This window comes from Lacerta agilis, chromosome 5 (genome assembly GCF_009819535.1).
Source record: "Lacerta agilis isolate rLacAgi1 chromosome 5, rLacAgi1.pri, whole genome shotgun sequence".
Lineage (NCBI taxonomy): Eukaryota > Metazoa > Chordata > Lepidosauria > Squamata > Lacertidae > Lacerta > Lacerta agilis.
The window spans coordinates 58,154,269-58,181,741 of record NC_046316.1 but is presented as its reverse complement, the minus strand read 5'-3'; the positions used below and the strand labels follow the sequence as shown (position 1 = coordinate 58,181,741).

Genomic DNA, 27,473 nt, shown 5'->3' with positions numbered 1-27,473 from the left:
GCCTGGATTTTTCTAGAATAAACTTTAAAAAACAAACAAATCCAGTAGCTTTATATTGGATTTAAATAAACTCTTGGGACACCCCTCCTCCTGGCTATTCATTGACAATCTTCCTGTGATGATTATCCAGTGGAGTAATCTGAAAACATTTCTAGAAAAACATGTAGTTTTTGTCACAATTATGTAGCAAGGTGAGAAGGAAGCTGAAGGTTCAATTTCTAAGTATAAAAAGAAGAGAAAAGAATCCATGAGGCAGGAAATAATTTCTTCAACTTGTTTTAAATTCTTTGGTTTTCTATGACCATGGACTCTTTTCAACCCTTTCCATGTTTCATTGTACAGTGTAGCCCTCCTAGCTTCTCTACAGTTTCTAAATATGCCTGCAGAAGCCCATGTCCACACACATTACCATACTGCTGGAAGTTACCAAACTGCAGAAGCAAGTAATTTATTTATTTTTAAAAAATATGGTGTTATGGTTTCAAATGTTGGTTATTTTCTCAAGGAAAAGAATGAAGTAATTCCTGAAATGTAAGAACTGTGGACTCTCCCATTTAATATCAACAGACCTTGGAGACACTTCTTCAATATGTTTAGGTTGATAGATCTGAGATAACTAAGTGGTCTGACTTTTCTTCAATTTCAGGTAGTGATAAGAGTTCATCTGTTTCATAGTCATCATCAAAAGATCTACAAAAAGGAAGAAAGATATTAAGAATGCAGATGGTTTACATGTTTAGTTATAACTGAGGTCCTTTACTTAGATCATTGTTCAGTAAGTAAAAGAGCTATAAATCTGAGGTATTTATACAGGTGTAGAGGGCGGAAATGTAAGTAGTGGACCCAAATGGCCATGATGATTCCATGTAAATCTTAAACGTATAACATACTAAAGCATTTGGTACCACTGCTTACCAATTTTTCACTTTATCACCTTAATAGGTTTATACACTTTGTAGAAGGCTCAAAACAACATGCAAAAGAAGCCGATTTCTCTGTCCTCATGCTGTGGTACCTTGGTTGTCAAACTTAAATCTGTTCCGCGAGTCCGTTTGACTTCTGGAACAGTTCAAAAACCAAGGTGCGGCTTCTGATTGGCTTCAGGAGCTTCCTGTACTCAAATCGGAAGCCGCATAAGATGTTTGGCTTCAAAAAAATGTTCGCAAACCGGAACACCCTCTTTTGCTGGAGATAATCCCCAGGTATAGGCAAATGCATCTGTGCTGCTCATTGTGGGAGACGGTTGCCAGGGAGAGGGGGAATAGGGGTCCCTAAAATGCAGTTTTTTCCAGAGGTATGCTGGGCAGAACAGGATATACAGAACAGGCTTTTTTTCAGAGTTTGGCCCTGGAGAATAAAAGTACTTTCACTGACGTGAAGGTGCTTCCAGAATAACCATACTACTATAAAACATTGCTTATTTTCACTCAATCTTGCTTACCAAAGCCAACTCCTGAAAGACACATTTTAAGTCATAGCAATTTTCTGTGTCAGTGCCTGGTAGTGTACTATAAACTAAAACATAAGGAAATCAAGGCTCATATCCTTTCTCTGCCAAGGCTGAGTTGCCTCAGGGCATGCTTTAAATATGCCATGGAAGCTTTCATCTACATAGTTAGCAATATGAATTCATCAATAATACACAAATCCTTTGGTTGAAAAAGCGATTGTAACATTTCTGCCAGCATAGTTTAGGAACAGTTCGGCTAATTGCTTTGACATTTTGTAGATACAGTAGCAAACAGTATAACTATCAACTAAGGACTGACACCCTAAATGACTATGTCATATGTGTTTATTGTCATAGTCACTTCCTCTTATTTTTTGAACAGAATTGCAGTGACATTCCAAGATTAGTTATTTAGTAACCCATCAGGTTTTATTGTTCATAAACATTTTTTCTCTGTTTTAAACAGTTTTTCTTTTTAGTTTTGCTTCAAAACAACTTTTCATCTTCAAACATACGAGTTTTGAGGCTTCTGGGAGTAGCAATTATAACCACATTTTGCAGATATTGACACTCACCCTTCTTGTAACTGTTCATTGCCAGACTCTTCAGCAACAAGAATTTCGTACTCCTCAGCAGCATATCTGTCCCAGTCGGAGGGTTCAGGACCATCATTCTCAACATCCTAAATAAATATGTGAGAAGGAAACATGCAAAACTGAACAAACCAAGTCACTTTCACAATATACATATTTGCAATGGCTAGGATGCCTTTGAACACACACACACACACACACACACACACACAGAGTCTCAGGGCATTGACCATTCACTTTCCTGGTAAACTGCATGGAACCTCGTTGCAGTTGGGAAATTCAAACTCTGAAGAGTACAACTACTGAAAACTAGAAATAGGGCAAACAAATTATTTTTCATACGCTATACCTCTGTGTACATTTCTTTATACACTTTTAACTTAATGCCCCAGAACACTGGACTGAGGCATTTATTGTCTACAGTAGACCACTGACTTCAGAAGCGAAATAAAAGCAACATAGTTCTCTAGTTACAGATTCTTCACCAATAGTTGTTTTTTAATCAGGTGAATAAGGATATAGGGGTTGCTATATGAGGGGAAAGGATAAGTAGGTAAGCTACCTCTTGTTGTCCCTTCCAGTTTAAAGAGTTCTAAGAATGTTAGCTATTTAAGCCCAGAAAAAGAGATTATTGTATCCTACTTGATGTTCTAAATTTGTAGACATTATATATCCCATCTAATAATTGTCACTGAATTGGATAAACTTGCCAAAGATCACATTCAAGATAAGTGAAAACAGTCTATGTTTCTGTTCCTCCAAAATATGTACTGAAGAAACTGTTACTGTTACATACAGATTTTACCATTTATGTATGCTGCTCATTTACCAGAATCATTTTAAGTGTTAAAGAATAATAATGTGCAATAGGCCAATGTACAAAGGCCTTATGACACCAAGCAAGCAGGGTTTTAATCATTTAATTTCTGCTGAAGATGCAGAAATGTCTTGTCATTACTTGTCCTAGTACCTGATCAAAGAATAATATAATGGGATATTACACAACCTTTCCAGATACTAAGCAAATTTAATCAACTCTTCTTCTTATATTTTCTGGGGTTACTAAGCATACATTTAGGAAAATTTCTGTTCTAAATACATAGTTTTGACCATTGCCACCATATTCCATAATAAATTCTAATGGGAACTTCATGAAAGTATCCATCTCTTGTTCCTTTCCATAGTAGAACTCTCAGAACAATCACTATTTTGGAACTGCTTTATACCTTCTGCACAGCAAAGGGATCCCGCTGTTCATTGTCCAAGTACTTTTCTAGGTTAAAGAATGTGTTGTAAAATACATGAGCCATTCTGCATCTTTTCAAGTCTCGCAAAGTTACCCTTCCTGCAAAACCAGAACATATTTTATTATCAGTCTAGCAGTTCTCAGTAGGACTGGGGTGTCAAGGCTTCTGGGTTACAGGTCGTATGGTAAATAGTATTTAAAGATTTATGAAGAAATGGGAGATGATTTCTTTCAGGCCAGATTCACCCATTCTTTTAGGTGATCTATTTTCAACACAGGTTGACAATTTTGTTAACTGAGTTTGAATCAGCATGTGAGATGATGAAGAGTTTATTTATATAAACCGTTAAAAAAAATTGGACTCAAAAGCAGTTTGCAACAAGATAGTTGCTGTGAACAAAGTTTCCCCTAGTGCTTGATCACCAGGAGAAAATTCAAATGAGTTCACCCCCCAAAGTCAACATATTTTGAAATACGTTTCTCAAATACTTTTGTGGACAAGGCCTTTCAAGTGTGCACTGACTTAATCGGCATCACTATCAGGTCTGTGGGTGAGAGATCACACAGATACATTATGGCTCACCATGCATTTACAGAACCTTATAAAGCCATTTTTGTATTAGTGGCATTAGCAGCTCATGGCTCTGAACCTCTGCACCTAATTGTTGTGCCACCTCTAAATGCCTGGAGAGTGAAAATAAAAGCCTGTTTGGTGGTGGTGGGAACCGATCTCTACCATTTTTTTTGCTATTGCTTTGAATGTTAATTAAGGAATTGGCTGAGGATGCAAAGCCCAGGAGGTTAGTAAAGATCACTACTTGGCTCTGGGTCTCCCATACACAAGGAATCTTATCATCTCCTTGGATCAAGTGTCCTGCTGGTGACTGCCAAAGAAGTGATGCAGACAGAGTATGGTAACTCTTTAAAGGGGTCTGGGAGATCAAATATATCTGGGAGATCAAAGATAATCATACTCCCAAGAAATGGTGTAGATGAATACTGTTGTATAAATCAGTCTTACCCTCACATTCTGGCTTCACTAGATCAAGCATTTGGCACAGTAAGTCATGGAATGGCAGTGGCTCAATGCCCATGGATTCCATCCTCTCACACTGCTCCTCGTAAAAATACTCCAGTTCATACATGGAGAGCATGCCATCCCCATCCAAGTCCATGCAGCGGAACCAGTATTCAATACTAGGGAAAGGGGAATGAATAAGATTTGTTTGTAGCAAAGTTGGGGCAAGCAATATTTCTAACAAAGAACCCTTATTGAGACAGCTTTTATATGCACAGTGAAGCTTTGTCCAGACTCCTTCCTTATAATGGCTTGCACTGGAAATTTCTATCTAGAAATTTAGAGCATGAGCTAAGATATAAAATACCCTCAGTAGCTCAGTGACTCAAACTGCATTAGTTCTCCATCCTCAAGAGAAATTACAAACTGAGAAGATGTTCACTTTTAGCAGCAAAATACAGGATAAAGAAGATGTCTAGATAAATTCAAAGCAGAGGTGATGCTATAACAGTGAGGCTAACTATCAGAACAATGTGTTTCTGATCTTCATGGCTTAGTAGCCACTGGGGAGTGACTCCTTTTTCTACCACAAAAGTAAAGCCGCCTTGGGCCATGTGGAGAGAGCAACACTGCAGCTCATTCCTACAGTAGCATTAATCAGTTTATGTCAGTGTCCCTGGCATCTGCATGTATTGTTTTAGCTCTACAGTTAGAGTGTACTGGGAAATATATTTTGGACAGTTTTGAACATAAAGTGGTATCCAATGCAGCACTTGGACAAGGGAAGTTTCCCACCCCACCTCAGCCCTCTATGTTTCCCAAAAAGCTTCCCTGGGGTTGCAGGGTCCTAAGGGCTGCAATGGAGTGGAACTGACTCCTAGTTCAAGTTCTTCATCCAGTGACAGCCAGGGCACTCAGTCTCTATGGGCAATTACACATCTACATATTACATTCGTTTTTTAATATTTTTATATTTTATATACAACATAGCACTAAGGAGATCATCACATCAGTGCAAGCATTTCACTTGCCAGACAGAACAATCTTCCCCTCCTTCCCTTAAGTGCTGTTCTGAGTGTTTCCCCAACCCCACCAGAGTCAATTGGGCATGGGGGCTTGAGGAGAAGGAGGGACAAAAGGCCCCACCACACTAGTGGAAGACACTTGTGTTGGCTGAATCATTCCATTGTGTTTTTTAAACAGCATGCTTGTGACTGCCAATATCTCCTTCTTTTCATTCCTCCCTATCCCCAGCACATGATTAGCAAGTGACACATGAGGCCAAGATTGTAAGCCTGTGGAAGTGCTATATATGTGTGCAGAGTGCACAGGAAATGTTAGGAGAAGGAACAAGAACAAAAAGCAACCATGGGGCAGTCTCATTTGGCTGCAGCTGTACTGTATACAGAGGTTTATCCTTTCCCCATATTTTCCTGTCAAGAATGCCTTCCTGGCAGTTGCTGTTTGCCCCTGGAGTTACATAACATAGACATTTAACAACCTGCAAACGTATATATGTTCCTTCACTCTACCTACTCCAAATTTCTGGATGACTTATCTCACCTTGTGGGACTTCTTTTGTCTTCTTCAGAAATTAGAAGCCATACAAAGTCTGCATAGCTCATGTGGTTTTCTTTGTGCACTTGAATTCCTCTGAAACAGACAGATTTCAAACACTCGCTGAAGTTCACATGGCGATTTTTAAAAAACAGATGTCTGAATACACCTCAACATTTCACTTTCAGTTCCTTAGAGAGCCCATGGATGTGTTAGTGCTGGATACCCACTCTCTGATTCTTTGAAGTTCAATACTATTTAACTTGCAAGAGTTCCCTAGAGAGCAGATCAGAAACTGCAAACTAATAACCCAAACATGACAACTTTTAAATTAAAGTACACCACATTCTCTCAGCAGCAAGATTTTGGGCTGTTTATATAATCATTTATGTTGTACAAAGTCTCCATGTGGCAACCTTTCCCTGACATTCTAGGAAGATAAAGCTTCCTTATGAATGTATCTAAAATACAGACTGGGAAAGGTTTATAGTTCAGTAACAGCATGTGTGTTCAATCCACTGTATCTCAAGCTCTGAAAACAGTTTATTCTGAATTGAAGACAGAAATCATTCCTGGAGATTTTCTGACAGATGATGTGTAAGAGTCAGGGAAATTTCACATCACAATAAAAAGTGCAATTGAGCTTTACATTTTGTTTCTCAACAATGTAGTTCAGAGATAATTCAAAAGAGAAATAATGCCCATGGCAGCCAATGTGAGCATTACATGTGCCTTAGGAAATGAGATCATAGGAAGCTAAACTGAGTCAGATCATTGTTCCATTTAGTTCAGTATTTTCTGCACTGACTAACAATGGTTCTCCAGGGTTTCTACCTGGGGACAATCCTAGCCCCACCTCGAGATGTCAGAGATTTTAACCTTCTGCAAGCAAGATCTACCGCTGAGTTTTGTACCTTTCCCTCCCTTCTCCAAATGATTTAAAACAAAGCCAATGTAAGCTGCACATCTGAAGCCACCCCCAGACAAGGAATCAAAGTGATTATATCCTACATTGAACTTCCTGAATCCCATTCTAACTGTTATTTCAAAAATTAATTTTCTTCCTTCGATCTTAATTGTTCCCTACTTTCTTACCTAAGCACAGCTCCACTGAATATTCTCTCTATAATCCTGTTTGACAGAGCTGTAGATGAAGAAATAAGGATTAGGAACAGTTTCAGTTCTTGAATGTTTTTGCAATAGTTCTAACAATTGTTGCTTTTCCCTATACACAAGTGATATCTATGCAGAAGAATAATCATATGAGAAATTGCTTTCAATCATGTGCAAAAGGCAACAGAAGAATGATTTTCCTCAGTGGCCATGTTTTTACTATGTATCAAATAAATGCCTTAAAATGGTTTTGATTCTAAATACTTTTGATTTAGTCATTCTGTTGCTTCCCGACGGCTGGCTGCAATGGGCCACAACAACTGCCACCCACTCCCAGATACGGGTAAGAGGTTATTCCATGACCAGGCCTGAACCCAGATTGGAATGGATTTAAATAACCTGTGTCCTCCAAGAATGTTTGCAGTTGCTCCACCATGGCCCTATCCACCACCCTCTCCCAGAAAGGGTATTGGCAACTAGCTGATACCTGTTCCAATCCGAAGGGTCCAGAGCTGGTTTCTTTAGGAGCAGTTGCACCACTGCCTCTTTCAACGCGGCAGGGACCACGCTATCACCTAGGAAAGCGCTAACTACGCTTTGGACCCAACTAGTTAGCCCCCCTCTACTAGATTTGATAAGCCAGGAGGGGCAAGGATCAAGGGGGCATGTGGCTGGATGCATAGCCACAAGTATCTTGTGTGCATCAGTCGACTGCATAAGGTGAACCTGATCTCACAAAACATCCTCGACAACATCACCAGCTTTCTCCACTGGACCCCCCCCCCCAAAAAGCATTCAGGAACACATCAGGTTCCATCAGTTTTTGAGGGGAATCCATCCAAACAGGCCCACCACCCTTACAGGAGGGAACTGCACCATCAGCCCAAACTTAACCAGATAATGGTTTGACCATGGCAAGGGAGCACATTGCAGTCCCTCAATCTTTAGTCCATCCTCATATCACTTGGGGAAAAAGATCACATCAAGAGTGTGTCCTGCCTGGTGTGTTGGACTGATGACCATCTATAGGAAAGGCACTTTGTAACATTTTAATGCTTCAATCCACAGCAGATTTAGGCCAAAATCAACCCACAGCGTTACAGCAATGTTTGAGATGGTAAAGGATATGGTGCCTGTCCATGGTTTTAACTTTTTACATCTCTTTCCCTACAAGGTTATGGCATAATAGACACAGCCTTGTGTTATTAGCCACCCTTAAGTTTAGCATTTTCAGCAACTGAACAGGGAAAAGCTATATGCAATCCAATTTTCCCAAGAGCATGGACTACTTTATTGCATGTCTATTTTGCATAATACAGTAATGACATGACTGAAGCACAGCAAGAGATATGCAAGGTTGTTGTTTTTTTGTAAGAACATGGAGTAAGAGAGATCAAGTTTAGTAATCTGGGATGCCCATAAAGTACATATGAGAGAATATTTATTTTATATTAGTAACAACCACCACCAGTGCTTCTCTTGCTTTGCTTACCTTGATCATTGTATCTAGCCAGATCTTTCTGGTTGATGTAGAGATCATGGTCAGTGTCCAGTTCCCAGAATTTACAGTAAATAACATAGAAGTGCTCATAGGAAAAATAATCAGTGATTTGATTTATGTCATCCTCTTCCTCCAAGAGAGCTAGGGTCTGAAAAAATGAGAACAAATTCATTCTCTTTTCCATAGGCAGAAGGCGCAGACCAAGAACTGTGACTAGAATGATATCTTGTCAGTCTTTGTTATTATTCAATACATACCTTAAACAGCAAAAGAACTGTATGAAACATAAAACTTTTACTTTGTGATTATTTTAATAATCCACAAACAAGCAAAATTAATACTTGATAGAGTTTTGTGACCATATGCTTATGTAGCTACTATAATCCTTACTGTGTCATATCTATCATCCTTCAACACTAGAAATATACAAACCTGTCCAGATCCTCTTTTAGTAACTTTTGCTAAATCCAGCCATAAAACTGAAAACACCGAACAAGCTATGGGAACAACTAATATTACTTACTTAAGTCCAATTATTTCAATTGATCTACTCTGTGTAACAACGGCTATCACGGAAAGTATTTAAGAAATACTTGTTGCTCATTGGAATAAAAAAAGAAAAATAACATACCTGCAGAAAGTTGCTTTTCCTCAATTCTGTTAGGGATATTTTCCCAGACCAGGATCTATTGACTGTATAGAATATTCTTTGAATAACCTGGAAAAAGATTAAATACAAGTCTCAAAACTGGACTTAATCTGTGTGATTTAAAAAAAAACCAAAAAACCCTCAAAGTCCCACAAGTCTTACATCCTGTTTCTGACAGCAGTCAGTGACCAATATTTAAAATCAACAAAATGGACTACATGTATAGGAAACAACAAAAATATGCATATAGTCTCAGAGGGATCTAAAATACCCAAAGGTAATCTCAGGGCAAGAGTAGGTTGATACGGGTATAGAAAGTCTTTCAGATATTCAGATCCAAAGCCATGTTGGGCTTTAAAGGCAAGCACCAACACTTTGAATTGTGGTCAGAAACAGCCCAGGAGTCAGTGCAGCAATAGAAGTTCCAGAAGTTCTGGTTAGTAACTTAGTCACTGCGTTTTGGACTGATTGCTATTTCCAAGCAGTTTTCAAAGACAGCCCTGCATACTATAGGGTATTACTAGCCTATCATTGTGGACAACTTAACAAAGACTGTAGGGAAGGGAACAAGATGCTAGGGGTAAACATTATTATGCCATTTGACAATGTGAATTACTTTCCTGGTAACACTGAGCACGGCTCAAAATTAATCACAAACCTTTTCTTAGACAAATGCTGACATCTTGTACATGAAATTAACCTACCGTAGTAATGTAGCGGGAATGGAATTCTGGGGCATCCTTCAGAAATGTCAGTCCAGGATGAGTTTCGACTACATCCTGAAAGATATCCAAATTATGTAACATAGAAAAGTTAAGAGAAATGATATGATACAACACTGTCAGCAGTTAGAGTATAAGAACATATGAAAAGCCCTGCTGGATCAGACCAAAGGTCCATCTTGTCCAGCATTCAGTCCTCACAGTGTCCAACTAGATGCCTATGGGAAGCCCACAAGGAGAACTTGCGCAGGCAACTGTTCATAGCAGCATTATAAAAGCTACCATCTTTAATGAAACCTTTAAGATTCATAGGTAATGCACATCTGCTAGGCTACCATTCTGAGTTACTTTAAAAGACAGAAAAATAAAACATAGCAGGCAACAACGTATTTTCAGTCCACATTCACAAGAGGCACATAAGCAGAATTCCCAGTGTGTGTGTTCACATGGAACCTCCTCCTCACTGAAGATCCCGTCAGTGCCTCTCTCAATAGGGCATCCTGCTATGCAGACCCAGACTAGCTTTCATTTGCATTTTGCTTAACTTCAGCTCACAGTGAGTGAATTAAGCTGTGGCTCTCTGGGTAGAGTATATTGAGGAGGAAAGGGATGACTTGCTTATGTAAAGCGTTTTTTCTCTAATTAATAAAATGACACTTATTAGCAAGTCACACGAACCTGCAGTAAAGGGATGAAATCTTCTTGTTCCAAATAGTTGCTGCTGGGTTTTGCTAAAAGGCAAATGAATTTTGATGCATCATCATGGCAGTTGTGTAGTATCCTACAAAGGAGAAATAAGACTGTAAAAGTACTCCTATCAATTTGAATTCCCAAAGAATCAAAATCACACAGCTTTGTGAAGTCTTCAGCTTAACCCCTTAATTCTCATTCCCAGCTACAACTGCATTTGTTCACATTCACCTATTTGTACACTTATCTCACCCTCTGCAACCTCTATTTGTCTTTCACATCATCTGTTTTATACTGTAAACCTCTTGGGGGCTGGGAATCTGATTATTTTATGCTTATGAAATTCCATATAAAGCACCATGTATATTGATGACGCAAAAATAATACGGTGAATAATAATAGTATTAACATTAAGGATCAAAGTAGACATAATGCTAAACACATATCTGGAAGTTGACTCTCACTTTCTCTTTTTATACTCTAAATAGCCATGACAAGGGTCCCAATTGGGATCATGACTGCTCTGCACAAGAAAAGAAAGATTAACCCTTTCTTCTGCTGTGGTTCAACAAAAATAGCCACCTGAAGTTATCTGGCTTGGGAGTTGCTTCACAATGATAACTATAGAGTAAAAAAAGAGAGTTGCAATTTCCAGTGATATACTTAGTGCCACTTCTAGGTCAGCCTTGAAGGCTGATTGTGGATGTGGAATGTACACAGATTCATCCTCATGCACCAGAAAGCATGCATAAAGTAATGTAAGAACAGTTGTACACATGAATGTTTTGGCTTCTGTGCCAGGTGGATTAGTTTCCTAATTCATGCATTGGGACCAAAATAGACATGTACTCTTTTGATCATATTTTCACAGCACTTTATATATACTCTTTGGTATATAAGCATAAATAATGTACAACACAATTTGTGATAATGTCTTCAATAAGTACTACACAAATCCATTAGCATGCTGTAGCTGATGTCATTAGTTGGTGGTCTGCATCCAATTTATTCTCTTGACTGTAAGTAAAAGTAATACAACTTCAGACAGACATTCAATAACAAGAATCGCCTATATTCTATTGAGGTTAACAGTAAGGTCCTTGTTAATTTCAATGACTCTCTATGGATCCAGAGTTAAGCACAGTCTCTGCTTGCAAATGTTGCCTCAGAGATTTCATCTCCCCCTCAGCTCTGCCCCCTCTGCCATTTAGAAGGGCCCCATGATCCTTGGTGGAACATTTTCTGGGGGCAAGAGGAGCTGACATGGGGAGGAGCGGGTGGCATAGTCAAGCTTCCACCAGCTGTTAGGTATGCAATTTTTATAATATTGAAAATGGTTAAGCACTGCACTGCTAAACAGAGCTCCCTTACTTGAAGTATTCACTCAAGATTAGATGTGTTTCTGACAGATGTTATAATTAAACCAGAAATTCCAAGGCAGGTGTAGGAATGGCTGGGAGAAAAATTATGACCAGTTGGTGAAATTCAACAAGGCACCAGCAGATATGACCAAACTTCCCCATCTGCTTTGAAGGTTCTGCCAATGCTCTGGAGCTTGTTCTGGGGTCATGTGATTAGCTGTAAGTAGAAGGAGAGGAAGTCCCATTTGCAGGAGTGGAAGTCCACTGTGCATATAGGATGCCATGATTGGATATCACCTTCTGGGATTTACTGGTAGATCTATGGATTGTAGATCAACATAGGTATGCAGCTTGCATATTTTTTACAATAGAGATAACTAAAAGTGTCCTCCCGCTTAAGTTAGGCTGCCGAGATGAAGAAAGCTGGGGGACAACTGGGGAAGATATATGTGTGAAAGGATCTGTGTGGGAGCTCCAGTTCTTATACTAAAAACAACATTCTGGCATGAGCATGTGCTCAGAGGCACCTTGTTCCTCAATTCTACACCATTCCTGGGCCATTATTTTGCACCTGGCTCTGGTTGGTGGACCACAAGTTGAAAAACAAAGCAGATCCCACAAGCCGAAAGTTTGCCCACTCCTGTCACAATGGGCCTTTCTGGCATAGAAAATTATGAATACATATGCAAAACTTGTAGGACTACAAGATTTATCCAACAAACAGGACTAGCATTTGTCAATAAATACAGAATACATTAACAGGAAGAAACTGGAGACAGTATTTTTTAAAAAGGAGAGCTGTATTTAAAGGGCACAGTGGAAACACAGAAAAGAATACATAAACAAGCAAAAGAAAGGCATACTGTGCTGCTTTTTCCAGAAGAATATTTTTACACAGTGTACTCACTTTCTCCACATGGCCACAAATGAATGTACAGATACAAATCCTGTCCGCTCACCCCCTGATGCATTGAACATGGGAGCTTTCCAGTACAGAGGGCAGCAGCATATCTGTGAACAACACAATAAGACAGAATGTAGCTAGCTAGCATTCGGGCATGGGCATTTTTTCATCTTTATGATGACATTTTAACAGAAAATAAGATGAAGAAAATGTAACTTTTGGCTTTAAAAAAAAATCCAACTAAACCAGATTTTTAAAAATTGGACCCAATACATTAATATCTGAATCCATTTTTTCTTTTTACTCCGAAGTAAGTATTACTGATTTCATATGAGCCACTTAAAAGCAGAATGAGACCATGTGCAGTATGAACAGCATCAAGCTGGCCCAGATTTATTCTCTCACCCTTAGACAAATGGATGGAAGAGACTTTTGTTCAGCCCACATTCTTAAATGAACTAACCTGACACCTCCTGCAATAATGTACAGGTCAAAACATAACTTTCTTTTGGAGTTTGCACTTCTCTTTAGTTTTGTGATACTGCTCTTGACTCAAAAATATTAAAATGTGTATTTTTAACTACATTAAACTACATTAAAATGTGTATTTTTAGATAAAATACATTTAGAAATGAGTACACTAAGATAAAATATGTATTTAAATCATACTTTGTGATTTAAATACATATTTAAATATGAATTTATTTACAGTTTTACAGTGTTTTTTTTAAGGCAGTAGATTAATGTGGAAGTAGGGTAGAATGGAGTTATGAATAAATACATGTGAAATTGACAGAGACTGGAAATAGACTGAAACATTCCTTTTGGAAAAGTTTCATTTTTATTACTTCATCTTGTCACTTCATCTAAAAGCCACTTCATCTTGGAGTATGCTTTCTCTTTGGAAACCATTTGCTGATATTGTACTGAGCCTCTACCTTCCGTAAGTCCCAAAAGCCTGGCAATAATATTTACCTTTGCAATTTTCCCCATTTCATTAAGCGGAACTCTCTCATCTTCAAACTCAGAAAAGGTTGCCTCAACCTTGGCAATGGTCTCCTCATGACTACTGCAGACATTAGGAAGTCCGTTGGGGAAGTAGAAACGTGGAATGTTTATGGACAAGGGAGTACCAACAGTTACTTTATTCGCAGGCAGAAGTGCCTGTGAGCTGACTGCTGAAATTGCAGGCACTGGGGATGTAGTCACAGGTTTCTTCTCCTGCTTATTTTGGACCTAGAAAGATAACGCATAAAAATTAATAGAATAGTACAATAGAATGTGTGTGTGTGTGTGTGTATCCCTTTAGATAAACAGAAATTAATGAGCAAGTATCTAAAGTAAGCTGTACATATGTGCCACCACCTAATTAATCCAAAAGACCCTCAGGGGCATACAACCCCTGAAACCTTGGCTAATTGGCAACAATAGCTATATATAAACACATACAGGAGCAACACATAGGATATTTTGATTAGTGGAGCTGGCATAATGAAGCTTCTCTGTATACTTCTGATCTATGCGTAATTTTTTGTTAGTACTGGACATTCTGGTACTGCACTTTCCTAAGTTCCTAAAAGAGCATCCATTCAAAGCTCTATAAGGAAGTGGACAGGTTTCTTGTAGCTTAAAGTCACTGGGCCCCAATAATAATCTGATAGGAGAACATTTGTACTTATTTAGAAGATTTATACACCCCATCTTTCTGCTACAAGGCACTGATGTCTGGAGTGCCCCTCAGCCAGACTGGCTTCTGCTTACCAATCAAACAGTGTCCTGCCCACCTCCCCTTATGTTTTCTGCCACCTCTGTTGTGGGATGGAAATCTGGTGAAAAGTGCCTCTCCTTGATAGCTGTTTTGAGGGATTTCCCCTCTTTTAGGAGCTTATTTCAGGATTTCTTTTGTAACTGGATCCTGTCTGGGAAACTGTTAAGTTAGGATAATAAAGCTGCTCAGTTCCAAGACCACTGGGTAGCTAGGTTTTGGTTTCTATGTGCAGATGAAATTAGTAAGACGGCTAGGTGAGTGTATACAATTACAAAATTTCCCAAAGAGGCTCTAATTGTGATGCAGGAACAGTGGAAGAGGAACAAAATTGCCAATAAGATGATTTGGTTCACACCACTTGTGCCAATGTTTTATGAGAACACCAAAATGTGATGCACAAATAATAATAGGGGATGCAAAGCTTGCTGCAGACCCATCTCCTTGCAGGTGTCTCCGTGGCAGACTGAATCAAAAACTGCCTGTTTGCATCATAAGACTTATATTTACAAGTTCCCCAGTTAATGTCAAGCTAAGCTCTCAGCAAAAACTTAAGACCCCTTTCCTGCTTTTTACTATCAGAAGGCACTTTAGCAGCTAGAGATAACAAGCAGAATACTGTAGCACAATCATACATGACCTTTCCCACAGTCATTGGGTTTTATCCTTTAAAACATATTCTCAGCAGTGGAGTAGAACAAAGCTTTCCCAACACAGCTGACATTTAGGGTCACTAAGGAAAGTATGTAGCATATAACAAACAGAAACACACTGGAGCTGTTCTTTCTTCAGCAAGTGGCAGACACTTTTCAACTAATAATCTTTATTAGTGTTAATATTATTATCTTCAAGAGAAAATTAGTTTTCAACTCTTTCCTCTTGTTTACCAATAGGACATTTGTGTGCTAAGCCTGGAAGGCCTATTTTTAAACCTATGGGTATCTGGTGCAAATAACCTTCTGAAAATAGAAAAGCCTGAGGGAGACACAGTTCTGTCCCCATATCCAATAAAAAGATACAAAGACGTATAAAAAGAAAAGCACGTTCAAACCTGGGCCTGCTGGAATGACTTCAACCTCTTCTTAAAGCGGGATGGAAGAACAAAATCACAGCCTTTTGCAAGGAAAGCTAACTCTCCTCGTAAATCTGGGTCCCTTCGCAGAGATGTTTCTTTGATCATCATTCTGGCTTAGTTCCTGAGCAAACTTTTGTCTTCCCAGCAGAGGTCCTTGTTCACTTCAGCCACAATGAGCTATTTTCTTGATTTGGAGTTTGGTTTTTTTATGGTCAACAAATTCTAAGTGAAACATACCTTGCCTTCTTCTTACTTACAGCAAAGATTGTTCAGTCACTGTACCTAGAAACAAGGCCAAAGAACCTCCCCCCCGCCCCCCGACAGTCAAATAATCCCCGAGTACGAGTACCTCTGGGTGTCTCTTTGCGATTCTTTATCAAGAGACATGATCTACACCAGAATCTATGTCCCTGCTGGCTACATGACAGTCAGACAATCTGTCCTTGGCTTGTGATACAGCAGAGGTATTGTGGGAAGGGAAGCACCCACATCTACTACCAGTGGTGCTAAAGTTAGACATACTGCAGAAGTAGCTAAATATATCACCTTCCCAGATAGTTCTTATTTTATGAGCTTCAGAGGTGAAATTTGAGGTGCGAATGTACAGCCATCAGCCTAAGTTGGAAGCAAAAACATGCTGCAGCTTAGACCTGTGTGAAAAATTGTGTTATGAGGTGCCCATCGCACAATCACACATTTTTCTAATTTGAACTATGAAAAAAAAGTACTCAGGACTCTTTAATTGTTCACCTTTCTCTCTTACTAAGGAAAAAAATAGCTGTTTCCTACAATTCAAAGGGACTGCACAAGAAAAAAAATACGTGGCTGGTTATAAAGCATTTTTCTTCCACATTCAAAAGCACTAACAATGCATTCCTATACATGTTTACTCAGAAATTAGCTTTAGTGAGTTCTTTGATAATTACTCTGTAATAAATATGCTTAGGATTGTGCTGCAGGTGGTTATTTTTTTGGAAGTATCAGGATAATCAATTCAAGCATAATAAAGCAATTATTTAAATATTTTCTTTAATGCATCATTCTTTCACTTATTTTTGCTGGAAACCACTTTTCAATCAAAGGCTTATCCTTATGCTAAATTTAATTATTTTAAAGCATTTATATGCTGTTCAATATTTCAAAAAAATAAAAATTGGCTTCAATTACTTTCTTCTTTCAATCATCACACATAGTGATTGCATTTTGTGTTTTGAAAACATCCCTGTGTTTTGAAATAGGAGCATCACACATGATTAATTTCCACAGTCTGATAACATTTCCATACAGGAAACTGTGGCTGTATACAAGCAAGTATGTCTATCATTGGAACACAGCAAGCTGCCTTATATTGATTCAGATCACTGGTCTATTCAGCTAAGTGTTGTCTATATTGACCAGCAGTGGTTCTCCGGGATATCAGGCAGGAGTTTCTTCCAACTCTACCTGGAGACACCAGGGATTGAATCCGGAACCCTTCTGCATACAAAGCAGAAGCCCAACACTTGCTATGGACCTTCCCAAATATTACTTTGGACTATGGAAGCAATATTCCGCATTGTGCTATGAGGCACTAGTCAAAATCCAAAATCACTAGCTTGAGTATTATACACTGTACAGTCATACCTCAGGTTATGATAGCTGTGGGTTGTGTTTTTTCAGGTTCCAAATGCGGAACACCCGGAAGTGTTTACTTCCAGATTTCTCTGCGTGGTCTGTGCATGCACAGAAGCATTCTGCATGGTTCGCACATGCAAAGAAGTGCGATATCGCGCTTTGGCGCATGTGCGATATTGCCGCTTGAGTTGTGGACTTTTCAGGGTGTGAACGGCACGCCAGAATGGATCGTGTCTGCAACCCGAAGTACCACTGTATAGTATACAGCAGGGGTCCCCAAACTAAGGTCCGGGGGCCGGATGCGGCCCCAATCGCCTTCTAAATCCGGCCTGCGGATGGTCCGGGAATCAGCATGTTTTTACATGAGTAGAATGTGTCCTTTTATTTAAAATGCATCTCTGGGTTATTTGTGGGGCCTGCCGGCTGTTTTTACATGAGTAAAATGTGTGCTTTTATTTAAAATGCATCTCTGGGTTATCTGTGGGGCATAGGAATTCGTTCATTTTTTTTTTTTCAAAATATAGTCCAGCCCCCCACAAGGTCTGAGGGACAGTGGACCAGCCCCCTGCTGAAAAAGTCTGCTGACCCCTGGTATACAGTGTATAGTATAGTATACAGTAAGACTGTGTTTTGCTCTTGTGCAGGGGTAACATTCCAGGGGGGCAATGTGTAAAGTCACAATCATATATAGTCAAAACAACCCCCTGGAACTGTCCCTGCACCAGCAGCCTTACCTTCCTGAGCCAGCACAAGATATTTTGGGGCCATCCAAGATCTTGTGAAAGCCTCCAGAGACCTCAAGAGAGTTTCTTGGAGCCTGGTAATCAAGAGCTTTTAAGCTCTCTGCCTTGCTTACTGGGATCTTGGAAACATTCATGTGGGCTCTGGAGGCTTTTGTGAGATCTTGGACGACCCCACGAGACCTCACTAACAGCACCAGAGCCTGCGCAAGAGTTTCCCAGAGTCCGGTAAGCAAAGCAGAAAGTTTAAAAGCTATTTCTGTGCCAAAATATCTTTAAACCTCTTTGTCTTCTGGGCATTTAATTGCTGAGATTTCAACTAGCCGACTGCCAAGCGCATAAATTTGAAATCTCACAATCCATAAGAACAGCCTGCTGAATCAAGGAAATGGCCCATCTAGTGCAGCATCCTGTTCTCACAGTGGCCGACCAGATGCCTGTGGGAAACCAGCAAGCAGGATTTGAGCACAAGAACACTCTCCCCTCTTGTGGTTTCCAGCAACTGGTATTCAGAAGCATTGTTCTCTCCATCTGTACCAGCAGAACATAGTTATCATGGCTAGTAGCAACTGGTAGCCCTATCCTCCATGAATTTGTCTAATCCTGTTTTAAAGTCATCCAAGTTGGTGGTCATCACTACCTACTGAGGGAGCAGGTTCCATAACTTAACTATGCACTGCCCAAATGAATACTTTCTTTTATCCATCCAGACTCTTCCTACATTCAGCTTCATTAGATGTCATTGAGTTCTAGTGTTATGAGAAAGGCAGAAAAGCCTTTCTCTATCCACTTTCTCTATGCCATGCATAATTTTATAAACTTCTATCATGCCACCTCTTACTCACATTTTAGGTAAAGTAAACAACTCAGCTCAACTCAATTTTTTAAAGTAGTGATCCTACTATACTGTATAGTCATAACAGTGGAAAAGTAATGGGGAAAGCATTCCAGGGAGAGGGGAACATGTTCATTCAGTTTTTACAGTTCCAGCCTCTCTTATACAATTTAAAGGAGATATGAAACTAGACCAGAAATTAGTAAGCAACTTTTGTGTACTGAAAATAATTTAAAATACCATAACTTTTGAGACAATTCCAGAATGTGTTCTGAATGCTGAGAAAGAGCACACAGGGCTCATCCACACTTACCTTTTGCCCTGCACTTTCTAGGCACAGGTCAATGCTTTCCTGGTCAGTGTCAGAGTGCTTTTTCTTTCCCCATGAAAACCTGTATTTAACACTGAATTGGAACAAACGACAATTCAGGTTTTTTGCAGGTTGCTGTTTGCTCCAGTTCAGTGGTAAGGAGTGGGTTTTCAAAGAGAAAGCACTGGGGGTGGGGGAGCACTTGGACATGGAGCTTTAAAACATGGACTTGTGCAAAGAAACACAGCACAAAAACAAGTCTGGATGAGCCCATAGTGAGCATTATCCAAGTGAAGCCTGCCATACTTACAACAGACTTTGCACACATCTGTTGCAACAGTAGTGGCCACACACTTCTGGAAGTTGTTCTGCAGGGTACAGCTTGAAGTACTATAAAACTGGATTTAGTAAGGCTATGGAAGGACATAAAAATGAAAATGTACCCCATAGGCAATTGTTGCTTTACAGCAGGCTTCCTCAAATTCGACCCTCCAGATGTATTGAGACTACAGTTCCCATCATCCCTGACCACTGGTCCTGCTAGCTAGGGATCGTGGGAGTTGCAGGCCAAAAACATCTGGAGGGCAGAGTTTGAGGAAGCCTGCTTTACAGTATCACCCCCAAATAGCCAAAAGAATCCCTATAATCTACAGACAGCCTACATGCACACTTTCACACACGGCAAACTCCACATTGTATGTACACAGAGTGAAACATACAAGTATACACACACATACATAAAGAGTATATAAACATATATATACTGTACTTTTCTATGCAGAAGTGATATTCATGTGGGAAATTTGTTGTGTGTGCATGGTCCCTGTTACATAAATAAAATTTGCATTCTTACCTTTATAACCTCTGGCATCTGTTGAATAAGTGCTGGGACAGGCTCTTTGGCAGATGTACCTATGTAGCTTTGCTGAGCAGCTGTGATGGAGGGAGTGGCCAAAGTTTCCTGAAGAATGTGCATCACTTCCTTCTCTTTTGATAAGCTTCCTTTGCCCATTTGGAATTCTACTAGTTCCTGGGCAAAGTCTTCAATACTCTCCAGAATTCGCAATAAAAGGGTTTTGTCTTCATCCTCCATTTTATGACCATTGGTTTCCATGAGTTTTGATAAAGAGGGAGAAGGACTTTTGTCTATAGGTGAACAGACTTTGTCTTTATTTTCCAGAGTCAAAGGTTGGCTAATATGCTTCAAACATGCAGGATTAGTCTTAGTGGTAGTCTCTCTCAGAGTAATCTCCATTTTCTGTGAAAAATGTTCCAAATCCAGGAGAAGTTTGTCTATCTCCTCTTGATTATTTTTTCTGGATTCACCTTTAGAAATCTGAACAGTACAATCCAATCCTTGAGTGTCTGAGGTTGCTTGGGTGGAGGTTTGGGGCAGCATTACAGGTTGAAATAAAGTAGGTGATGTTTTAGTTGAATTTCCAGCAGAGTCTGCCCTTTCTGTTTTCTGCTCATTGCTGTCTGAATTAACCCGTCTTCCTCTCCTCTTAACACTTGATACGCTGCCCAATGCCTTTTCTCTATCCGATTCTTCCATAATGTACAGAGTTTCTGTGGGAGAAATGCAGTCTGACGGGTTTACAGATAGTAACTGAGGTAGCGCAGAAGCATCATTTGTAGATTCTAAGTTTTCCTGCAAAACTTTTGAAGAAATCTCTATTGGAGTGTGGGTAGGTTTTGCTGAGGAGTTTGTGTCAGTGCTGTTCTGGTTACCTCGTAAGTTTGAAGTGAGAGATTGCCTTGGCACAAAGGATGGGGAGGACACAACATCTTCGTATCTAGGTGGCTGTTCATTGCCAAATACTGGAGGAAAATTAGACTGCTGCAAAGCAGATAGGCTATTAATTAGTTCTACCATGTCACCAGGCTCAGTTAGCCCAGACTGTCTAAATTCAAAAGGCAGTTTTTTAATATAAGAAGAAAATCTTGACATTAAATTCATATATATCATTTCAGAATTGGCTAAGGAATCATTGCCACTTTCTCCACTGGCACTCCCTGAAGATTTCTTCCTGATACATTGCTTTATTATATCAGTACACTTCTTCAAGTCCTCAGAGCATTTGAGCAAGATGTCCAAGCACATCTTAATATCTCCACTAGAACCATCCAGCTTGTGCTTTTCCAAAATCTGTGCAAGAAAGCTATCCTCATAGAGAGTCTGCATTGGTAAGGAAACTGTAGAATTCACATTTCCCTCTACTGAGGTGCTGCTGACCTGCCATTTCTCATCTGTTGAGGAATTATGTGACAGGCCAAAGGGATGAGGGGAATTTTCATCATTGCTGAAATGGCCATAGATCAAGTCAAAATCTAGTGACCTTCTACTGAATGGGTCTGACTTAACTTTTCTTCCCTTTCTATAGGTTACTTGGTTGGAAGAATTTCTGAGTTTTTCAAATGAAAATTCTTTTATTTTCCCACTAGCGAGATTTATGGCTTCTCCAGTGATATCTTTCAGACTTGCAGTGTTTTGAACTGAAGACCCCTTTTTGAGCCTTGGGTTACTAGGAAGGATTTGATGATAATCTTCATCCCCAGCCAAAGAAAGGGAATTTTCAGGCATTGAAAGTCTGTGGGTCAAATCTGAACCTCTAAGGTTGTGTGCAGGGACTTTAATTAGCTCTGCACAAACACTGTGGTGGGCCACTATGCATGCAACTCCTTGCTTAAATACCTGACATGCCCCCGTACAGTAATGCACAGCATGTTGAAGTCGACGATCTATCACAACACTGCTATAACAATTCACTGTTGTTATTACACGTCTATAGGTTACTGCCATAATGAGAATTTTAATTGGCTGCACTATAAACTGAGCTAAGACTGATTCTGTTAACTAAGAAAATAATCTTACAATGGGGGGAAAGTAATCCATTGTCAACTGTAAGTTAGCTGCTGTCTGTGAGAAATTTAACTTAACCAGTGAAATGTGCAAGGCTAATTTATGGCACACTGATTACATTTCATTATTTATTGAGATACTGAAAAGTTATCTCCCACACAAAAAGTACCGTACTGATGAAAAATTGCTCCCCTTCTCTCAGTCTAAACAAATGTTAGAGGTAGAATTGTAGAACTTCAGCCCACTTGAAGAAAAAAAGAAGGAATTGTTTTCTCTTGATTTGCTGTATTGAGTTTCAGATGCCATGTAGAAGCAAAAAGCATGTAGTGTGCTTAAACAATTCAACTCTTCCATTAATGTGAAAGATACCTGCAATGACAAATTGTAAAAATATTGAACTTGCCATCAGACTTCACCTGCTACTTTATCTTTTATACATATATTACTGCTATAGTGCATAATCTTATTCATGCTTATTACGGCTGGCCTAAGAAATTTTCTGCCCAGGGCAAAAAATGGTCGTCCCCCCATTCCATTAACAGAAGCTGACTGGACTACTAGCGGAATTACCGGTATACTTTTAAAACTGGCAATGCAATAGCATCTTCCACTGCCTCTGAGGCTGGCAGGCTTGTTTAGGGGGTGCATGATAAGTCATGTAGCATACACAGGTGTGGTCTGACCAAAGCAGTATAAAGTGGTACTATTACTTCCTTTGACACAGATACTTCTGTATAGTAGCCTTAGTCTCCAAAGTGTTTCTTGAATCATCATTTTAAGACTGTGACAAACCTGCAGATTGAACTAATATCATGCTCTTTATTAGTAAAAAATAATAATCTCCTCCTACCCTTTATTATTATTTATTGTTTAACATCCACTATGAGGAAGCGCTCTGTGAAACTCTAGAGCCTGCTCAATGCTTTCTGGTTTTTGGTCAGACAAAGTCATAATGTTATTATCCCTGTTTGATTTCCCCCCCTAACAGACCAAGAACACTGCAACGATTTCTGCATTGTAGGGGGTTGAACTATATGACCCTCATGGTTCCATCCAATTCTACAGTTCTATGAGTCTACCGCCTGGGGACAGATTGATTATGGCCTCCTCTTGCTCATGTGTATATATTTATTTATTTATTTAGTGCACTTCTGTCTTGCCTCTCCTCCATCATGGAGCTCAAAGCAGTTCTCATGGTCTCTCAATCTAGACACTGACCAGCCCAAATCTTGCTTAGCAAGGTGGCTGCATCATGTGCTCTCATATTCCTTCACCAGTCGTTGCCAATGATCAGTTGGCAGCATCAGCAATTGATGTTTGTTTGTTCTGTCTTCCTCCTTTCTTTCCACTTCATCTACCTCTACTGTCTTTACTCCCTCTCATTACTGTTGTATGACCCCCAGCAAAACATGCATTCTCCACTTCCCTACTGATCAGCATGCCTCCTTATGGTACTTTCAGTGCCCTAGTTCCTCTGCCCCGTGTCCAGCTCCCACACCAAATATGGCAAGGAGGCATGTTGAGGGCCAGGAAGGCTGCACACACACCAGCTTTTTGTGACAGTGAGTCTGGAGATCATGATGCATCCTCTGCTTGTTCTTTTCCAGTGCTCAACATGTTCACAACTCTTTCTGCCAAGGTAAATATGAACCATAGAGGAAGCCAGAGAAAAGAAAATTGAGAAGGAAACACAACAGTGTTACAATATTGTATTCCACAGGTAAATGATAATTAATATTCACATGGCAACACAGATTATATATAAATAGATCTCCATCCCTCAAAATAACTATTAATATAGGCAAGGATCACCATTATCTATTTTTTTCTTTGTTACACATTTTTCTAGGGAAAGAAGAATACCGGTAACAGGAAGCAGAAGTGTGTGTGTGTGTGTGTGTGCGCGCGCGCGCGCTTCTAAATCTATAAATGAAGACACCAGATTAGGAATCTATTTTATGTGAATTTGTTGTTCAGTCGTTCAGTCGTGTCCAACTCTTCGTGACCCCATGGACCAGAGCACGCCAGGCATGCATATCTTTCACTGCCTCCCACAGTTTGGCCAAACTCATGCTAGTCACTTCAAGAACACTGTCCAACCATCTCATCCTCTGTCGTCCCCTTCTCCTTGTGCCCTCCATCTTTCCCAACATCAGGGTCTTTTCTAGGGAGTCTTCTCTTCTCATGAGGTGGCCAAAGTACTGGAGCCTCAACTTCAGGATCTGTCCTTCCAGTGAGCACTCAGGGCTGATTTCTTTATGTGAATACAACACTTCATTTTTGTGTTGAGGCATCAAATTTGTCTTACTTAGTTCATAGTGTTGACTCTTGCTACTCCCAAAATTATTGATATTGTAGTTCTTGAGGGTTGTACTAGATAACCCTTGGGGTCTCTCCCAACTCTATGATTCTATGACTCTATGACTGTTCCTGTTCATGCTCAGTTTGCACTGAACACTGGCCAAGCCTGTTTCCCTACACAAATTGGAATATTTACCTAAATATCCCTCTACCTACATGTTGCAGGACTCATAAGAGGACAAAGTATTTTACATTTTCTGATCAAGGTACATTGTAAGAGCCAGCGGTCCATGGGCAAAGCCTAGCAAAGGTGCCCATGGAAAGTTCAGAAGCAGAACCTGAGCACAAACGCATTCTTAGTAAGCTTCCAAGGAAATCCAGAGATTCTAGAAGCCCAACTTTAAAACATATGTGGTCTATGAACACTGACGCCTTTTGCTTCTTTATGATCTGTGACACAGTACCTAATTTCCCAAGTCTAACTCAAGCACTTCTTTCCAGGCTCAAAACACATGACCTATTCTTCCTTACCCGAACTCAAACACCAGTCTCTGTCTTACTATACCTGTTGCCTATTTATCTTTGTATCTTCTTGCTTCTATAAAATACAATGCACATCCTGTAGCCAAATCTTCAGTGTACTCCTGCGAGGCCTCGCAGTGGTGACAGGATTTGACAGCAGAAGCGGCAGTGGCCTGCAAGTCCTCACGGCAAAGGCCTGCAGGGACTTGCGGCAGTGACAGGAGGTGACAGCAGTAGTCGCATCCTGCAAGGTCTTGCGGCAGTGGCAGGAAATTTCAGCAATGTTAGGGGCAGCCTGTGAGGCCTTGTGGCAACACAAGTAGTGGGGCTTGCGCGGCCTCACCATGGTGGCAATAAGTACCTGAGGCCTGCAATTCCTCCTGGCAGTAGTTGGAGGCAGTGGCAGAAGCTGTGGCAGCCCGCCTCAGCAAGGCCTTGCAGTCCACCTCTGCTTCTGTCTCCTGCCACCACCGCAAGGCCTTGCAGGCCACTATTGCCACCGCCACAACAAGGCCTTGCAAGCTGCCGTCACTTCTGCCACCGCCGCCCACTGCCGTGACAAGACTTCACAGGCTGCTGATTATTGTGCCACTGCTGATAGGCTGCTTCTGCTGCCTAGCAGGCCTGCTGGCAGTCCCAGTTTATTTGTATTCACTATGACCCATCATCATATTTTGGATTATCCTGAATACCACTATTTGGTAGCCAAGCTTCAAACCAAACGTCTCATTATTAATTATTATTATTGATAGGCAAGGTGTGGCACCACAACGGGCCGAGGACCCATTGCTAACCTGAGATGCTGGGCCAGTTTCCCACTTCTCAGTGGGAGAGTTGCATGGCAGCAGCAAACATCTGGCTCCTCCCAGCAGCTTCATATCAAGAAATGAGGCTGCCCCAGAAGCTCCAGCAACATTCACAGGGACTTCTTGTTGAAGGTCTATTTCTTGTTGGGTGGAGTGTAGGAAGAAGTAATGTAGCACATTTATTTTGAGCCCTGAGGGCTTCTTCAATCACAAGGGTGTTGTTGCTCAGCTCCTTCTTGGCATCTCTGAAGCAGCAAAATGGGTGACTGTTCCAGAGGCTCCTATGATATCATCAGAGCCTCTAGGGTGATCATACATGTCCTAAGTTGAGATGCCTGCAAGGAGCTGAGCAACGGCTCCATCCAGCTCCAAAAAGCCCAGGAGTCTCAGAAAATATTCTCTGTGGCCTCAAAGCAGCTCTGTCAAGGGAATATGCGGACTTTGTTTCAGAGAATTCTACAAGCTGGGAAAGACGCCTAGGAAAAGCAAAACAACACTTCTGCCTCATTTGCACCAAGGGAGATAGTAATAAGGAGCACGAAAAAGTTGCAGCTCTCCTCCAGCCGTCCCTCTCACTGAGAACTCGCCCAGAGTCCTTGCGATATATAGGTGGGCAAAAGGGAGACCTGGTGCAAAGAGAGAAAAGACAGCGGATGTTGGTGTGTGAAAAGGAGCTGCAGCGTGTGCGTGTCGGAGCAGTCACAGGTTGTGAGTGTCAATAAGAGACCCAAAGGCAGAAAGTGTAAAGGAGATAGGGGAAAGGCAGGACGGGAGCTGCGATGGGCGGGAGGAGAGGGAGAGAGAAAGGAAGAAAGAGAGCGAGAGAGCGCGGAGCAAGGGCGCAACAAGAAACGAGCTGCAATCACCGTGCCCCATGGGCACCTGTGCCCGAGGGCCCACCAAAACCTGCAGCCGGCCCTGACCGAGGGGCAGGCAAATCGACGGCGCTCCCCAGGCGTTAAAAGCGGCTCCCGCTCCCTCCCTGAGCCTCGGCTGTCACCCGCTCACCCGGCGGACGCAGAAGCTGCTGGGGACAGCTGAGGCGCCCGAGCGCCACGGAAGGCGTTGGGAATTCTTGAGGTGCCTCTTGTTTCGGCCCCGGCCGCTCCCTCCTCCCCGCCTCCTATCCCACCAAAGTAAAACGCAGCATGGATTCAGACCGCGGACGAGGCTTGGGCGTGGGGGGGGGGGAATCTGTCTCTTCGGCGCCACTTTCCTAAGTTGTTGAGCGCAATTAATAACAAGCAGTTGGCCGTCAGCGCCGGAGGCGGCCAGGACAGTAGCTGAGCACCTACCCGCCGCCGGGGCGACTCCTTCTCCCATCGTGGGGCACTCTTCTTCGGATGCAGCCCTCCTCCTCCTCCTCCGGGCCCAGGGAGGCTCTGCCTCTTTTCCTGTCCCTCCCGCGCGACGAAGGGGGCGCCCGCCGAGCGCGCTCAAGTGGGACTGGAGAGGAGAGGGGAGGGGAGAGGCGAAGGCGGCGGTTCCCTGCCAAGAGAGGGCCGGGCCACGGGTACAGCATAAGAGTCCTGCCTGACTGCGACTTCGTTCTAGGGACGCCGCCTGCCCCGCATAGCTCCCGCCTGAAACTATTTCGGTGTCCCGTGCCTTAAGCCCCAGGCGGCAGTGGGACGACGGGTGGGGTGGGAGAGACTTCTGCAGCCGAGCCCCCCGTCCTCTTCGCCTGCCCCGTCCAAGGGAAACCGCCCTCTCGAGGGCCTTGGAGATTCAGACAAGCTGTTCTCTCGGAGTTCAGGCTCTGAGGTGGGCGTTTAAACAAAAGGCCAACGCCCTCGATAGCAGAAAAATGTGGAGTTCGGCTGGAAGCGCGCTCTGCA

General features: G+C 41.3%; 1 protein-coding gene across 4 annotated transcripts; it reads right to left on the bottom strand.

Annotated features, from left to right (window-relative positions):
- Positions 1-27,473, bottom strand: PPP2R3A (protein phosphatase 2 regulatory subunit B''alpha). Of its 4 annotated transcripts, none has more exons than XM_033150060.1 (15): positions 26,931-27,473; positions 23,554-23,637; positions 19,997-22,375; positions 13,780-14,040; positions 12,808-12,911; positions 10,528-10,630; positions 9,832-9,906; positions 9,110-9,196; positions 8,470-8,626; positions 6,960-7,008; positions 5,871-5,960; positions 4,311-4,486; positions 3,270-3,388; positions 2,026-2,132; positions 1-690 (listed from the first exon to the last, which is right to left on the bottom strand). In XM_033150060.1, the coding sequence occupies exons 3-15, from the start codon at positions 21,944-21,946 to the stop codon at positions 594-596; spliced, it is 3,375 nt and encodes a 1,124-aa protein (XP_033005951.1). In that variant the 5' UTR covers positions 21,947-22,375; positions 23,554-23,637; positions 26,931-27,473; the 3' UTR covers positions 1-593. The 4 variants fall into 4 exon arrangements, with proteins under 4 accessions (XP_033005951.1, XP_033005952.1, XP_033005953.1 ...); XM_033150061.1 differs by lacking the exon at positions 26,931-27,473 and adding an exon at positions 25,624-26,054; XM_033150062.1 differs by lacking the exon at positions 23,554-23,637.